Source organism: Lepus europaeus, chromosome 2, assembly GCF_033115175.1.
Source record: "Lepus europaeus isolate LE1 chromosome 2, mLepTim1.pri, whole genome shotgun sequence".
NCBI classification, from domain to species: domain Eukaryota; kingdom Metazoa; phylum Chordata; class Mammalia; order Lagomorpha; family Leporidae; genus Lepus; species Lepus europaeus.
In genome coordinates, this window is record NC_084828.1 from 163,598,012 (window position 1) to 163,616,110 (window position 18,099).

At 37.7% G+C, this 18,099-nt stretch overlaps 1 protein-coding gene across 5 annotated transcripts in view; it reads right to left on the reverse strand.

Moving 5' to 3' along the window:
* NEK10 (NIMA related kinase 10) overlaps positions 1–18,099 on the reverse strand; it is a 368,558-nt gene that overhangs the window by 230,319 nt on the left and 120,140 nt on the right. For all 5 annotated transcript variants that reach the window (XM_062179356.1, XM_062179349.1, XM_062179342.1 and 2 more), the window contains one exon: positions 2,087–2,162. In XM_062179356.1, the coding sequence (XP_062035340.1) occupies positions 2,087–2,162 (76 nt within the window). The remainder of the gene's footprint in view (positions 1–2,086; positions 2,163–18,099) is intronic.

The following is an 18,099-nucleotide window of genomic DNA, read 5'->3' on the forward strand; positions in this document are numbered from 1 at the left end:
AGAAGCTCCTGGATCCGGGCTTCAGCCTGGCCTAGCCCTGGCCATTGAAGCCATCTGGGGAGTGAACCAGCAGATGGAAGATCAATCTCTCTCTCTCAAAGAAAAAAAAAATTTTTTTAAAAATTGCTGAGGTCTCTTACTGTAGTTAGAAAAAAATAAATACATACATAACCACAACTCTTATCCAGCATAAAGGAAAACCCTAAAACACCTCCTACCCTCTCTTCCAGATAATACTCAATAAATCTGATTAATGTTTACTGTATGGGCTATCTTACCTTCCCTGTCTCATCCCTCCACTTCCCAACCAGTGTTTCCTGGGACCACCTCCCAAATAAACTGCACATAATTCCTTGTCTCATCATCTGCTTTTGGAGAATCACAAACTGAGGAAGTAATGAAATATAATTTAATACTGAACACTTTCAACTTTATGCTTAGCTGATGATATCAAAAACTAGAAAGAAAGGTGGCTCACAGTAAAACACATTACACAAAGGACATTTCTTATGACTTGGGGAGAAATAAGATAATAAAGGCAAGTAGGGAGAAACTTTTTAAAGCAATTAAAAACGAAGAGCTTGATAGAAAGATGAATAGTAATAAGATAGACTGTACATTTAATTAAAACAATCATGATATACCTATATCAAATAATAGCTTATCTATATTATCATCTTTCCTGTTCAGTTAATTTAAAAAATAAAGGCAAATAAAGCAAAATAGCTTCATGTTTTAGACTTCTTCCTACATACTCTAAAATTTCTCTCTCTCTCTCTCTCCCTCTCTCTCACATACATACACACACACACACAGTTGATACTAGTATCTTAGCAATTCTAAACTTAATTCTCTGTAATAAAATATGTTTATACCAAGAATAACCAACTGAAATTTAACTTTGTAATTTATTTTTCTGTAACTTTTATTAACAATAAAATCTGTTCCTACATAACTGATTACTTAACACTTTTATAATCAAATTTTCACTATTTCTGAAAAACAATGCAAGGTGAAACAAGAAAATTACTCTTTCAGCTACAAGTAATGGATGTGTCAGCCTTATTGTTAAGAGGTTAATTATACACATAAACTTGAATTTTCAAGGCACAATATTAGCCTGGTCATCAATTCCTTTGGATGTTCTCATGAAACTATTTTCAGAACTTTCAGGAAAACAAATGAAAAGTCACTCCCCAAAAACACTGAACATTCTTGTGTGAAAGAACTTTATAAAATGGTACTTATTTCCAGACAATTTCCAACCTCCTTCAAAAAGATTCACTCTCAGTTCTATTTCCAGAATTAAAAAAGAAAACAGAAGTGCTTTGATTTCCTGACCTGCTGAATCATATTTCAGGCTACATCCCTGAAACCTGTTGTTCGACTGACTCACATGTCACTTTGTTCATTTCAACAGATTCAGGCAAATTATATGTGATCATCAAAAGTCAGTACTCATATCGTAATGATTAATGGCTTGCAGAGGAACCCTCAAAGTGCACTATAAAAGTTACAAGTTCATCAAATGTAAACACTCATTTACACATATGGCTGAGTATGTCATCATTTCTTCATTCATACAATAAAACTTATTCAACACCTATTATGTGCCAGGTACTGGAGCAGGTAATAGGTCAGAAAAAAATCTTTTCCTGACCTTGAATATCTACAGGTGGAAAAGAGGAAAGGAGTTCTACATACAAGAAGGTATAAAGGTATAATAAAATATTCCAAGTGTCAAGTTAGGTAGAATATCTGCTAGTTCATTATCAGATTAATTCAACAACCTCTGCACACCGATTACGTTCCAAGGATCATTTCAATTTATAAGTTATAAAATTAGTCCCCATGAGGGGAAAGGCTACTTTGGAAGAAAGATTATCTTTTTTGTGATTGTTTTAAGTACACATAATGATCTGCAATTTTATCATGTATATTAACCTAGGTAATTGAGGGAAATTTATTAAATAAGCTTATTTCTTAAGATTCTTAAGGTTCTCTTTCTTCCACAAGTCAAGAATAGAAATTACAGCCCAAGCATATAAAATATGATGTTTGAGAGCCACAAAACAATTGCCCTTACCAAGAATACAGGATCGTTCCAACAACCGATGTGAGTTTACTGTTTTCTTGCTTTTGCTTTGCCAGGCCAAAGTCAGCTACAATTCACAAAACAAAGCAATGTGTTATTATATTTTCCAGAATAGCATTGTTCCTCAGCATTTGACCTTCTGCACAATAACTACTACATTTCCTAAGAGAAGGCTTTTCTTTGTTCCCTCTCTGTAAAAATTGCCTCATGACAACCTTCCACACCATTCGCAATCTTAATGAATGGCATAAACACATTATACCACCATATATTTGTTTTTACAAAATGAGTTTTATCATTTTTAAAAATCTTTAAAATGTCTTCCTGACTGAAACATAAGGTAAGCTATATATTGAACTGTGGTTCCACTTTTTAGGTTATCCTTTAAGATTTTCAAACAGATTGGATTCAACATGTTGGCAAGTGGTAGTCATTGCCTCATCTGGAGAACATGAAAAGTAAAGGAAGCCTAAGTAATCACCAGGAAGGTTTGAAAACCTGAAATTAAATGGCGTCTATTTGCACCAAGCCACAGTAAATATGTTGTTCAGAGCCCTTTCAAAATATACTTATATATTAACAAAGGATCCCAATTTATATCACTAAACAAAAAATAAGTGTATTTAATATTAGCGATAGCTGTGCTTCTCAAAGCATCTTCTTTTTTAAACCACTCAACACGTTAGGTCAAAGTGGTGATAACAGATGGTCTTCATACCCTCATTGTATATCTCAAGAGGTTTAATTACCAAGATTGCACAAAAAGACAGTGCTTAACCAGGGCGAGAATTGAAGTCGCAATTCCTAATTAGATTTGTTGCTCAAAATATCACTTTTAAAAGTGCAACAAATGCTTAAGGAATTTCATAACAGTGAAATTTAAAACAGTATTTGATTATTTATACATACTAAAATACATTGCAGTTGGAAAACGGTCCCAATCAATTTCATTCCAAAATAATAAAAATTCAATTATGGGGCGGAGCCAAGATGGCGGATAGTGAGGACGTGTGCCTTAGTTTGGGAAAATAAACTTTCATAAAAGCGGAATTACTGTAGCATCAGGAAAAGACTCAAGAAAAAAACTGCAGAGGAATCGCTTCCGGATCTTGTGGAGGACACACAGAGGACTTACAGGGAACCCACCGCGTGGAAAACCAACCGAGACAAGCCGAGCGGCAGCGGCGGGAGAGGAGGCAGAGCCACAGAATCTCGCCAGCGCGGGAACGGAGGAGGGTAAGAAAGACAAAGACCTGAGAAGTCCGAGACATTGGGGGGAGGGGGAACAGAGGCCTCTCCCTTCACTCACCAAGCAAAACAAAGAGCACCGCGATTTTACATATGTAAAGCTCAGCCAAACTCAGTATCTTTAGCGAAACTGGAGAACACATTGAGGGCTGCATAAACTCTGTGTATGGTCCCAGGGGTAGATCAAACGAATACTCACAGAGGCTAGATTTCAACTACCCTCAACTCCACTCCCAACTGAGTCAAAAAAAAAAAAAAAAAAGAGAGAGAGAGAGAGAGAGCGTCCCAGCAAGGAGCAAATAATCTGGGAGAGTCGCTCTTTACACAGCCTTAAACCTCAAGAAACAAGCATAGCTCTCTGGCCACACCCATCACAGCCCCTAAGGCTCCAACAAAACAGACAGCTCACTTAGAGGCATAGTATAACGAGAGAAAAAAAAAAAAAAAACACCACAAATTATCTCTAACTTGCCAAGCAGGAACGGAGGAGGGTAAGAAAGACAAAGACCTGAGAAGTCCGAGACATTGGGGGGTGGGGGAACAGAGGCCTCTCCCTTCACTCACCAAGCAAAACAAAGAGCACCGCGATTTTACATATGTAAAGCTCAGCCAAACTCAGTATCTTTAGCGAAACTGGAGAACACATTGAGGGCTGCATAAACTCTGTGTATGGTCCCAGGGGTAGATCAAACGAATACTCACAGAGGCTAGATTTCAACTACCCTCAACCCCACTCCCAACTAAGTCAAAACAAAAAAAAAAAAAAAGAGAGAGAGAGAGAGAGAGCGTCCCAGCAAGGAGCAAATAATCTGGGAGAGTCGCTCTTTACACAGCCTTAAACCTCAAGAAACAAGCACAGCTCTCTGACCACACCCATCACAGCCCCTAAGGCTCCAACAAAACAGACAGCTCACTTAGAGGCATAGTATAACGAGAGAAAAAAAACAAAAACAAAAACACCACAAATTATCTCTAACATGCCAAGCAAGAAACATAGAAGCAAAGGTACCAAGAACAAGGAAAGCACTATGACGCCCCCAAGTGAACAAGACATGCCAATGCAAGATTATGAAGATGAAGAGATAGAGCAAATGCAAGAAGCAGATTTCAAAAAATTCACAAGAACATTAAGAAGTTCTCAAAAACAAATTCTTGAACTACAGAAATCCTTAATGGACAAGATAGAAAATCTCTCCCGTGAAAATGAAATATTAAGGAGGAATCAAAATGAAATGAAACAACTAGTGGAACAGGAAATTGCGATAGTGAAAAAAAACCTCAATGAAATGAAGAACTCAATAGATCAAATGGCAAACACATTAGAGAGCCTTAAAAACAGAATGGATGAAGCAGAAGAGAGAATATCGGAATTAGAAGACAGAGAACAGGAAAGGAAACAGTCAAATCAAAGAAAAGAAGAAGAAATCAGAAATCTAAAAAATACTGTCAGGAATCTACAGGATACTATTAAAAAACCCAACATTCGGGTTCTAGGAGTTCCTGAAGGCATGGAAAGGGAGAAAGGATTAGAAGGCCTTTTTAGTGAGATACTAGCAGAAAATTTCCCAAGTTTGGAGAAGGACAGAGACATCCTAGTACAGGAAGCTCAGAGAACCCCTAATAAACATGATCAAAAGAGATCCTCACCACGACACGTCGTAATCAAACTCACCACAGTGAAACACAAAGAAAAGATCCTAAAATGTGCAAGAGAGAAACGACAGATTACTCTCAGAGGATCTCCAATTAGACTTACAGCTGATTTCTCATCAGAAACCCTACAAGCCAGGAGAGAATGGCGAGATATAGCCCAGGTACTAAGAGAGAAAAACTGCCAGCCCAGAATATTATATCCTGCAAAGCTCTCATTTGTGAATGAAGGTGAAATTAAGACCTTTCACAGCAAACAGAAATTGAAAGAATTTGTCGCCACTCGTCCAGCCCTGCAAAAGATGCTTAAAGACGTGTTACATACAGAAACACAGAAACACGGTCACCAATATGAAAGAAGGTAAAGGAAGGAAACCTCAGAGCAAAAGATCACAGGAATCTCAAACCAGATATTAGAAAATATCTTTGGCAAATGGCAGGGCAAAGTTACTCCTTCTCAATAGTCACATTGAATGTTAATGGCTTGAATTGTCCAGTTAAAAGACACCGATTGGCTGATTGGATTAAGGAACAAAACCCATCCTTTTGCTGCTTACAAGAAACCCATCTATCCAACAATGATGCATACAAGCTGAGAGTGAAAGGCTGGAAAAAGATATACCACGCCAACAGAAATGAAAAGAGAGCGGGCGTAGCCATCTTAATATCGGACAACATAAACTTTACTACAAAAACTGTTAGGAGAGACAAAGAGGGGCACTATATAATGATTAAGGGATCCATTCAACAAGAAGATATAACGATTATCAACGTATATGCACCTAATTACAGAGCACCAGCTTATTTAAAAGACTTGTTAAGGGACTTAAAGGGAGACTTAGACCCCAATACAATAGTACTGGGGGACTTCAATACTCCACTCTCAGAGATAGACAGATCAACAGGACAGAAGATCAACAAGGAGACAGTAGATTTAAATGACACTATAGCCCAAATGGATCTAACAGACATCTACAGAACATTTCATCCTACATCTAAGGACTTTACATTCTTCTCAGCAGTACATGGAACCCTCTCTAGGATTGACCACATACTAGGCCATAAAGCAAGTCTCAACAAATTCAAAAGAATTAGAATCATACCATGCAGCTTCTCAGACCACAAAGGAATGAAATTGGAAATTGGCAACTCAGGAATCCCTAGAGCACGTGTAAACACATGGAGATTGAACAATATGCTCCTGAATGAACAACGGGTCATAGAAGAAATTAAAAGAGAAATCAAAAATTTTCTGGAAGTAAATGAGGATAACAGCACAACATACCAAAACCTATGGGATACAACAAAAGCAGTGTTAAGAGGAAAGTTTATATCAATAGGTGCCTACATCAAGAAATTGGAAAGGCAACAAATAGATGACCTTTCAAGTCATCTCAAGGATCTAGAAAATCTTCAGCAAACCAAACCCAAACCCAGTAGGAGAAGAGAAATAATTAAAATCAGAGAAGAAATCAACAGGATTGAATCCAAAAAAACATTACAAAAAATCAGCCAAACGAGGAGCTGGTTTTTTGAAAAAATAAACAAAATTGACACCCCATTGGCCCAACTAACTAAAAAAAAGAAGAGAAAAGACCCAAATCAATAGGATCAGAGATGAAATGGGAAACGTAACAACAGACGCCACAGAAATAAAAAGAATCATCAGAAATTACTACAAGGACTTGTATGCCAGCAAACAGGGAAATCTATCAGAAATGGACAGATTCTTGGACACATACAACCTCCCTAAATTGAGCCAGGAAGACATAGAAAACCTAAACAGACCAATAACTGACACAGAAATTGAAACAGTAATAAAGGCCCTCCCAACAAAGAAAAGCCCAGAGCCAGATGGATTCACTGCTGAGTTCTACCAGACATTTAGAGAAGAACTAACTCCAATTCTTCTCAAACTATTCAGAGCAATCGAAAAAGAGGGAATCCTCCCAAATTCCTTCTATGAAGCCACCATCACCTTAATTCCTAAGCCAGAAAGAGATGCAACATTGAAAGAGAATTACAGACCAATATCCCTGATGAACATAGATGCAAAAATCCTCAAGAAAATTCTGGCCAATAGAATGCAACAACACATCAGAAAGATCATCCACCCAGACCAAGTGGGATTCATCCCCGGTATGCAGGGATGGTTCAACGTTCACAAAACAATCAATGTAATACACTACATTAACAGACTGCAGAAGAAAAACCATATGATTCTCTCAATAGACGCAGAGAAAGCATTTGATAAAATACAACACCCTTTCATGATGAAAACTCTAAGCAAACTGGGTATGGAAGGAACATTCCTTAATACAATCAAAGCAATATATGAAAAACCCATGGCCAACATCCTATTGAATGGGGAAAAGTTGGAAGCATTTCCACTGAGATCTGGTACCAGACAGGGATGCCCTCTCTCACCACTGCTATTCAATATAGTTCTGGAAGTTTTGGCCAGAGCTATTAGGCAAGAAAAAGAAATTAAAGGGATACAAATCGGGAAGGACGAACTCAAATTATCCCTCTTTGCAGATGATATGATTCTTTATTTAGGGGACCCAAAGAACTCTACTAAGAGACTGCTGGAACTCATCGAAGAGTTTGGCAAAGTAGCAGGATATAAAATCAATCCACAAAAATCAACAGCCTTTGTATACACAGGCAATGCCACGGCTGAGGAAGAACTTCTAAAATCAATCCCATTCACAATAGCTACAAAAACAATCAAATACCTTGGAATAAACTTAACCAAAGACGTTAAAGATCTCTACGATGAAAACTACAAAACCTTACAGAAAGAAATAGAAGAGGATACCAAAAAATGGAGAAATCTTCCATGCTCATGGATTGGAAGAATCAATATCATCAAAATGTCTATCCTCCCAAAAGCAATTTATACATTCAATGCAATACCCATCAAGATCCCGAAGACCTTCTTCTCAGATATAGAAAAAATGATGCTGAAATTCATATGGAGACACAGAAGACCTCGAATCGCCAAAGCAATCCTGTACAACAAAAACAAAGCCGGAGGAATCACAATACCTGATTTTAGGACATACTACAGGGCAGTTGTTATCAAAACAGCATGGTACTGGTACAGAAACAGATGGATAGACCAATGGAACAGAATAGAAACACCAGAAATCAATCCAAACATCTACAGCCAACTTATATTTGACCAAAGATCCAAATCTAATCCCTGGAATAAGGACAGTCTCTTCAATAAATGGTGCTGGGAAAATTGGATTTCCACATGCAGAAGCTTGAAGCAAGACCCATACCTATCACCTTACACAAAAATTCACTCAACATGGATTAAAGACTTAAATCTATGACCCGAAACCATCAAATTATTAGAGAGCATTGTAGAAACCCTGCAAGATATAGGCACAGGCAAAGACTTCCTGGAAAATACTCCAACAGCACAGGCAGTCAAAACCAAAATTAACATTTGGGATTGCATCAAATTGAGAAGTTTCTGTACTTCAAAAGAAACAGTCAGGAAAGTGAAGAGGCAACCAACAGAATGGGAAAAAATATTCGCAAACTATACTACAGATAAAGGATTGATAACCAGAATCTACAAAGAAATCAAGAAAATCCACAACAACAAAACAAACAACCCACTTAAGAAATGGGCCAAGGACCTCAATAGACATTTTTCGAAAGAGGAAACCCAAATGGCCAACAGACACATGAAAAAATGTTCAAGATCACTAGCAATCAGAGAAATGCAAATCAAAACCACAATGAGGTTCCATCTCACCCCGGTGAGAATAGCTCACATTCAGAAATCTACCAACAACAGATGCTGGAGAGGATGTGGGGAAAAAGGGACACTAACCCACTGTTGGTGGGAATGCAAACTGGTTAAGCCACTATGGAAGTCTGTCTGGAGATTCCTCAGAAACCTGAACATAACCCTACCATACAACCCAGCCATCCCACTCCTTGGAATTTACCCAAAGGAATTTAATTTGACAAATAAAAAAGCCATCTGCACATTAATGTTTATTGCAGCTCAATTCACAATAGCTAAGACCTGGAACCAACCCAAATGCCCATCAACAGTAGACTGGATAAAGAAATTATGGGACATGTACTCCATAGAATACTATACAGCAGTAAGAAACAATGAAACCCAGTCATTTGCAACAAGATGGAGCAATCTGGAAAACATCATGCTGAGTGAATTAAGCCAGTCCCAAAGAGAAAAATATCATTTGTTTTCCCTGATCGATGACAACTGAGCGCCAAAGAGGAAACCTGTTAAGTGAAATGGACACTATAAGCAACAATGAACTGATCAGCTCCTGTCCTGACTTTAGATGTACAATGTAATACTTTATCCTTTTTAGTATTTGTTGTTGTTGTTGTTGTTCTAGTACTATTGGTTGAACTCAGTAATTAACACACAATTATTCTCAGGTGTTTAAATTTTAACTGAAAAGTGATCCCTGTTAAATCTAAGAGTGGAAAAAGAGAGGGAGGAGATGAACAATTTGGAACATGCTCAATCGGACTGGCCACAAATGGTGGAGTTAGAAATGTGCAGGGGATTCCAACACAATTCCATCAAGATGGCATGTACCAATGCCATCGCACTAGTCCAAGTGATCAATTTCAGCTCACAATTGATAGCTCTGATAGGTCTAAGAGTCAAAGAGATCACACAAACAAGACAAGTATCTGCTAATACTAACTGATAGAATCAAAAAGGGAGAGAAAGATCCAACATGGGAAGTGGGATACACAGCAGACTCATAGGATGGCAGATGTCCTAAACAACACTCCGGCCTCAGAATCAGCCCTCAAGGCATTCAGATCTGGCTGAAGAGCCCATGAGAGTATAGCAGGCATGGAAAGCCAAGATATCATGGGAAAAAAAAAAAAGACCTAAATGAATGATCTCTGTGAGTGAGATCCCAGTGGAAAGAACGGGGCCATCAAAGAAGGAGATACCCTTCTCCGAAGGGAGAAGAGAACCTCCACTTTGACTATGACCCTATCGGAATAAGACCAAAGTCAGCGAACTCTAAAGGCTTCCATAGCCCTGGCAACTCATGACTAGAGCCTAGGGAGATTACTGACGCCATGAACAGGAGTGTCAAATTGTTAAGTCAGCAACAGGAGTCACTGTGTACTTACACCCCATGCGGGATCTGTCCCTAATGTGTCGTCTAAAGCCAAGTGATGCTATGACTGGTACTGAAACAGTATTTTTATACTTTGCGTTTCTGTGTGGGCGCAGACTGATGAGGTCTTTGCTAATTATATACTGAAGTGATCTTCTGTATATAAAGAGAATTGGAAATGAAAAAAAAAAAAAAAACAAAAAACAACCTGGTGTTAAAATGGAAATGGCATAGAAAATTAATTATTTTGAAAAAAAAATTATGTAGGATCTCTGTCTTTAATGTGCTGTACATTGCTATTTAATGCTATAATTAGTAATCCAATGGTAGTTTTTTCACTCGATGTTGCTATATGGGCAAAATGTTGAAACCTTTACCTAATATATACTAAATTGATCTTCTGTATACAAAGAGAATTGAAAATGAATCTTTACATGAATGGAAGGGGAAAGGGAGCGGGAGGGGGGAGGGTTGCGGGCGGGAGGGAAGTTATGGGAGGGGGGGAAGCCATTGTAACCCACAAGCTATACTTTGGAAATTTATATTCATTAAATAAAAGTTTAATAAAAAAAATTCAATTATTAATAGCAATAAATACCTACTAAACAACAACCTTGTACAAACATAAATTTAGTAGTATACATGAATTGCCTCATTTACTACTGATAGTGACTCTGAAAGATAGGTGTTATTTAGCATAAAGTAGTGCTAAAAAGACAAAACATTGGAAAAAGACAGCTTCAATTGAAATTCTGATTCCATCATTACAAACCAAAGAAAGCTGCACAGTTGATTTAATCTCCCTTGCAGTAGCTTTCTTATCTGCAAAATGAGGACTATAATAGCATAGTATAGTATAGCATAGTACAATATAGTATAGCATAGTATAGTATAGCATAGTATAGCACCATGCAGTATAGTATAGCTTAGCATCACACAGTAAATAGTGAAGTATAATAATAAATGTACAATAATTTAATATAATGCCAATATATGAAAACATGTATAGTATTGGACATCTGACATATATTTAATCTTTAGAATCACCCATTTTATAGAGGACTCTGGGCTTAGAAGAAATGAATAACTTAACCAATGTCTCAGAAGGAGAAATCAAAAGAGTCAAATATGAATGTGAGGTTGCTTGATTCTAAAATCCAAATCAATATCAAAATACAATGCTGACAACAACAATAACAAAAATCAGGTCCAAACCATGGCAATGATAAATTTAAGAGATAAATAATACAATTCTGCACAAACTTTACCAGAAAATAGCAAAGAAGGAACACATCACAACTAATTTTAAAAAGCCAACATTACTCTGATACTGAAGTCAGACAAGCGCCTTGGAGGAGAGAAGGTAAACTTGATACTATACCAACAGAGCTGATCAAACCCTTGCCTCTGATAAACAAAGAGGATACTTACCACAACCAACTTGGTTGTCACCATGGATACTCCCCTCACCCTGGAACATTGAAAAAGGCTCCCTGACCACACCCAGAACATGCCTCTGGGTATTCACTGAAATAGCAGACACTCCACTAACCCACAGAGGAAAGTCCAAAGATAAAAGCCATTACAGAAGAAAAAATTCAACAAGTATCTCCACAAATGCCTAAAAATAAATGCAGAAATTTAAGAAACAAGAATAAGGAAGAAAACATGACACCAACAAAAGAACATAACAACACTTCAACACTAGAATGTGAAGTTGAAGAAATTAATGAAATGCCAGAAATGGAATGCAAAACATTGATGATGGATTAAATACAAGGAATCAGAAGCAAATCCATGAGTTAAAGAAATCCATACATCAGATTAACTAAAGTTTTTTCCATGAAATTGAGATTGTGAAGAGAAATCAAAATTAAATATGAGAAATGAAGAACTCAATCAAATAACAAATGCAGTGGAAAGCCTTAACAACAGAATTGGTGAGACAGAAGAAAGAATACCTGAGTCAGAAGACAAATCTCTGGAAATTAAATAGTCAGCCCAAAAACGGAGAAGAAAATAGAAAAATTAAAAACAGTGTTAGAGATTTATGATATACTAGCAAATGACCCAACATACAGTCTTAGGAGTTCCTGAAGCCATGGAAAAAGGGAACAGATTAGAAGGTCTTTTTAGTGAAATAATTACAGAAAACCTCCCTAATTTGGAGAAATATAGGGATATCCAAGTACAGGAAGCACAAAGAACTCCTAATAGACAATGACCAGAAAAGATTTTCACCACAATACATTGTAGCAAACTTTCCACAGTAAAACATTAAAAAAAAAGATTCAAAATGTGTATGAGAGAAACACCAGATGATTTTCAGAGGATCTCCAATTAGACTCATAGCTAACTTCTCATCAGAAACCCTACAGGATAAAGAGAATAGAGAAAATATATTCCAAGTCTTAAGAGAAAAAAAAAAAACAGTCAACCCAGCTTGCAAAGCTCTCATTCATAAATTAAGATGAAATAAATATCTTCCATAACAAAAAGAAATTGAAAGAATCTTTCACCACTCATCCAGCCTTACAAAGGATGCTTAAGAATATGCTACACACAGAAATATGGTCATCACTATGAAAGAAGGTGAAAGCTGAAATCTCCCTTTTTACTTTGTAAAAGTACAAAGGAAATCCAAAGTAAACAACAGGAATATTTAAGGGAAAATGGCAGAGCAAAGTCATTACTTATCAAAATGACCTTGAATGTAAATGGCCTCAACTCTCCAGTTAACAGATACAGACAGGATTAATGGATTCAAAAACAAAACCCATCTATTTGCCGCCTACATGAAACACATATCACCAACAAATATAAACAGACTGAAAGTGAAAGGATGGAAAAAGATATTCCAAAAAACAAAACAAAAAATAGCTGGTGTAGCCATCCTAAAATCTGACAAAATGGGCTTTGACACAAAAACAGATAAAAGAGACAAAGAATGGAACAATGTAATAATTAAGGGATCCATTCAACAGGGAGATATTACTGTAAAAAATGTATATGGACTCAATAACAGGACACCTAGCTATTTAAAAGAAATGTTGGGGGACACGGCAAGATGGCGGAATAGGAAGGGAGCACACTGATAGTCCAGGAAGAGACAGCTTAATAAAAGTGGAGATACTGCAGGTTCAAGGAAGAGTAGGGGAAGAAACAGCAGAGGAAACTCTTCCGGAAAAGCAGACAAAACTCTTCCAGAACTAGTGATTCACAGTGGACCTGAGTGGAGAGCGTGGGACCCCACGGTTCGGGACACCAGCGGCAGAATCAACACACCAGCGCTGGAATGCGAGGTGAGCCGAACCTCAATAGCCTGAGACACCAGCGGGCAAGCCGAAAGAGGAGACTAGAGGGAACGAGGCTTGAAACCCAATGGGGAAAAGTTCACCAGGCTATCTAGAAGAGAGAGGAAAAAAAAAGTGACCGATACGGGCATGAGTTTCTCTCTCTCTGCTCACCTCTCAAAGGCAAGCAAGACAAAGAGCAGGTGCCATTTTGGACATATGTCATAAGTGGGGCGACCTCAGGTCTGCACCCGCCCTCAGCCAAGCAGAAAAACCTGACTCCGGTTAGGGGGTGAAATAACAGGAGATTAGGACCTAGTGAATGTGTGGAGCTAATGAACTGAGACTGTGAAAAAAGAGGCGGTGGGGGAGAGAACTCATGGAATTCATGTGAATGCTCTCCAGAGATACTACAATTTGCTAACCTAGGCAACCCAGTGGGAGACTGCAGGAGAATTTGAGCCCACACTGAGGGCAGCACAGATTTCCTGTAGGTCCTTGGGAAAGAACTTCCTATCTCTGGCTCCTGTGGGTATATCATTTGCCTGCTAACTACCTCCAATTCTACTCAGCTGTGCTGAACTACTTCCCTTTTGAATCAAAAAAAGAAAGAAAGAAAGAAAGAAAGATATACCATGCCTCCTGGGAGTGTCACCTTTGGCACACCCTTAACCCTAAGGAACCAAACAGAGCTCTCAGGCCACAGCCATCTCAAGCCTCTAAGGCTCCATCAAAAGCAGACAGTCCACTTAATACAGTCATAGTATAACAAGAAAAACACCACAGCGAGGGAAGAAAAATCCAAAGACTATCTCTACAATGCCAAGCAACAAACGCAGAAACCGAGGAAACAAGAACAAGGGAGACATTATGACACCCCCAAATGAACAAGACACCCCAAGCCAAGATTGTGAAGATGATGCGATGAAAGAAATGCAAGATACAGATTTCAAAAAATTTATGATAAGAACAATTAGAAGTGTACAAAAACACAAATGCTTGAGCTACAGAATTCCTTACTTGACAGGATAGAAAATCTCTCTCATGAAAATGAAATCTTAAGGAGGAATCAAAATGAAACGCAGAAACTAGTAGAACAGGAAAGTGTGATAGTGAAGAGAAATCAAAATGAAATGAAGAACTCAACAGATCAAATGACAAACACATTAGAGAGCCTTAAAAACAGAGTCAAAGAAACAGAAGAGAGAATATCAGACTTAGAAGACAGAGCACAGGGAAGTATACAGTCAAACCAAAGAAAAGAGGAAATTAGAGATCTAAAAAATATTGTTTGGAATCTACAGGATACTATTTGGGTTCTAGGAGTTCCTGAAGGCATGGAGAGAGAGAAAGGATTAGAAGGCCTTTTTAGTGAGAAACTTGCAGAGAACTTCCCGGGTTTGAAGAAGGATAGAGACATCCTAGTACAGGAAGCTCATAGAACCCCTCGTAAACATGACCAAAAGAGATCCTCACTATGACACGCTGTAATTAAACTCACCACAGTGAAACAAAGAAAAGATTATAAAATGTGCAAGAGAGAAATGTCAGATTACTCTAAGAGGATCTCCAATTAGACTCACAGCTGACTTCTCATCAGAAACCCTACAAGCTAGAAGGGAATGGCGAGACTTAGCCCAGGTACTAAGAGAGATAAACTGCCAGCCCAGAATATTATATCCTGCAAAGCTCTCATTTGTGAATGAAGGTGAAATAAAGACCTTTCATAGCAAACAGAAATTGAAAGAATTTGTTGCCACTCGTTCAGTCCTGCAAAAGATGCTTAAAGATGTGTTACACACAGAAACACAGAAACATGGTCAGCAATATGAAAAAAGGTAAAGGAAGGAAACTTCACAGCAAAAGATCACAGGAAGCTCAAAGCATATATTAGAAAATATCTTTGGCAAATGGCAGGGCAAAGTTACTCCTTCTCAATAGTCACATTGAATGTTAATGGCCTGAACTGTCCAGTTAAAAGACACCGATTGGCTGATTGGGTTAAGGAACAAAACCCATCCTTTTGCTGCTTACAAGAAACCCATCTATCCAACAATGATCCATACAGGCTGAGAGTGAAAGGCTGGAAAAAGATAAACCACGCCAACAGAAATGAAAAGAGAGCGGGCGTAGCCATCTTAATATCGGACAACATAAACTTTACCACAAAAACTGTTAGGAGCGACAAAGAGGGGCACTATTTAATGATTAAGGGATCAATTCAACAGGAAGTATAACGATTATCAATGTATATGCACCTAATTACAGAGCACCAGCTTATTTAAAAGATTTGATAAGGGACTTAAAGGGAGACTTAGACTCCAATACAATAGTATTGGGGGACTTCAATACTCCACTCTCAGAAATAGACAGATAAACAGGACAGAAGATCAACAAGGAGACAGTAGATTTAAATGACACTATAGCCCAAATGGATCTAACAGATATTTACAGAACTTTTCATCCTACACATAAAGAGTTTACATTCTTCTCAGCAGTACATGGAACCTTCTCTAGGATTGACCACATACTAGGCCATAAAGCAAATCTCAGCAAATTCAAAAGAATTGGAATCATACCATGCAGCTTCGCAGACCACAGTGAAATGAAGTTGGAAATTAGCAACTCAGGAATCCCTAGAGCACGTGCAAACACATGGAGACTGAGCAACATGCTCCTGAATGAACAATGGGTCATAGAAGAAATCAAAAGAAAAATCAAAAACTTTCTGGAAGTAAATGAGGATAACAACACAACACATCAAAACTTATGCGATACAGCAAAAGCAGTGTTAAGAGGAAACTTTATAGCAATAGGTGACTACATCAAGAAATTGAAAAGGCACCAAATAAATGAGCTTTCAATGAATCTCAAGGATCTAGAAAATCTTCAGCAAACCAGACCCAAATCTAGTAGGAGAAGAGAAATAATTAAAATCAGAGAAGAAATCAATAGGATTGAATCAAAAATAAAAAATAAAAAATCAGCCAAATGAGGAGCTGGTTTTTTTGAAAAAAAAAATTTGACACCCCATTGCCCAACTAACTAAAAAAAGAAAAGACCCAAATGAATAAAATCAGTGATGAAAATGAAAAGTAACGACAGACACTACAGAAATAAAAAGAATCATCAGAAATTACTACAAGGACTTGTATGCCAGCAAACAGGGAAATCTATCAGAAATGATATAGATTCCTGGAGACATGCAACCTACCTAAATTGAGCCAGGAAGACATAGAAAACCTAAACAGACCCATAACTGAGTCAGAAATTGAAACAGCAATAAAGGCCCTCCCAACAAAGAAAAGCCCAGAGCCAGATGGATTCACTGCTGAATTTTACCAGACATTTAAAGAAGAACTAACTCCAATTCTTCTCAAACTATTCAGAGCAATCGAAAAAGAGGGAATCCTCCCAAATTCTTTCTATGAAGCCAGCATCACCTTAATTCCTAAGCCGGAAAGAGATGCAGCATTGAAAGAAAATTACAGACCAATATCCCTGATGAACATAGATGCAAAAATCCTCAAGAAAATTCTGGTCAATAGAATGCAACATCACATTAGAAAGATCATCCACCCAGACCAAGTGGGATTTATGCCTGGTATGCAGGGATGGTTCAATGTTCGCAAATGAATCAATGTGATACACCACATTAACAGACTGCAGAATAACCATATGATTCTCTCAAAGATGCAGAGAAAGCATTCAATAAAATACAACACCCTTTCATGAAGAAAACTCTAAGCAAATTGGGTATAGTAGGAACATTCCTCAATACAATCAAAGCAATATATGAAAAAACCACGGCCAACATCCTATTGAATGGGGAAATGTTGGAAGCATTTCCACTGAGATCTGGTACCAGACAGGGATGCCCACTCTCACCACTGCTATTCAACATAGTCCTGGAAGTCTTAGCAAGAGCCATCAGGCAAGAAAAAGAAATTAAAGGGATACAAATTGGGAAGGAAGAAAAACTACCCCTCTTTGCAGATGATATGATTCTTTATTTAGATCCAAAGAACTCTACTAAAAGACTACTGGAACACATGGAAGAGTTTGTCAAAGTATCAGGATATAAAATCAATGCACAAATATCAACAACCTTTTTATACACAAGCAATGCCGTGGTTGAGAAAGAACTAAGATCAATCCCATTCACAATAGCTACAAAAACAATCAAATACCTTGGAATCAACTTAACCAAGGACGTTAAAGATCTCTACGATGAGAATTACAAAATCTTAAAGAAAGAAATGGAAGAGGATACCAAAAAATGGAAAAAGTCTTCCATGCTCATGGATTGGAAGAATCAACATCATCAAAATGTCCATTCTCCCAAAAGCAATTTATAGATTCAATGCAATATCAATCAAAATACCGAAGACATTCTTCTAAATCTGGAAAAAATGATATTGAAATTCATATGGAGACACAGGAGACCTCGAATAGCTAAAGCAATATTGTACAACAACAACAAAAAAACAAAGCCGGAGGCATCACAATACCAGATTTCAGGACATACTACAGGGCAGTTGTTATCAAAACAGCATGGTACTGGTACAGAAACAGATGGATAGACCAATGGAACAGAATAGAAACACCAGAAATCAACCCAAACATCTACAGCCAACTTATATTTGATCAAGGATCCAAAACCAAGCCC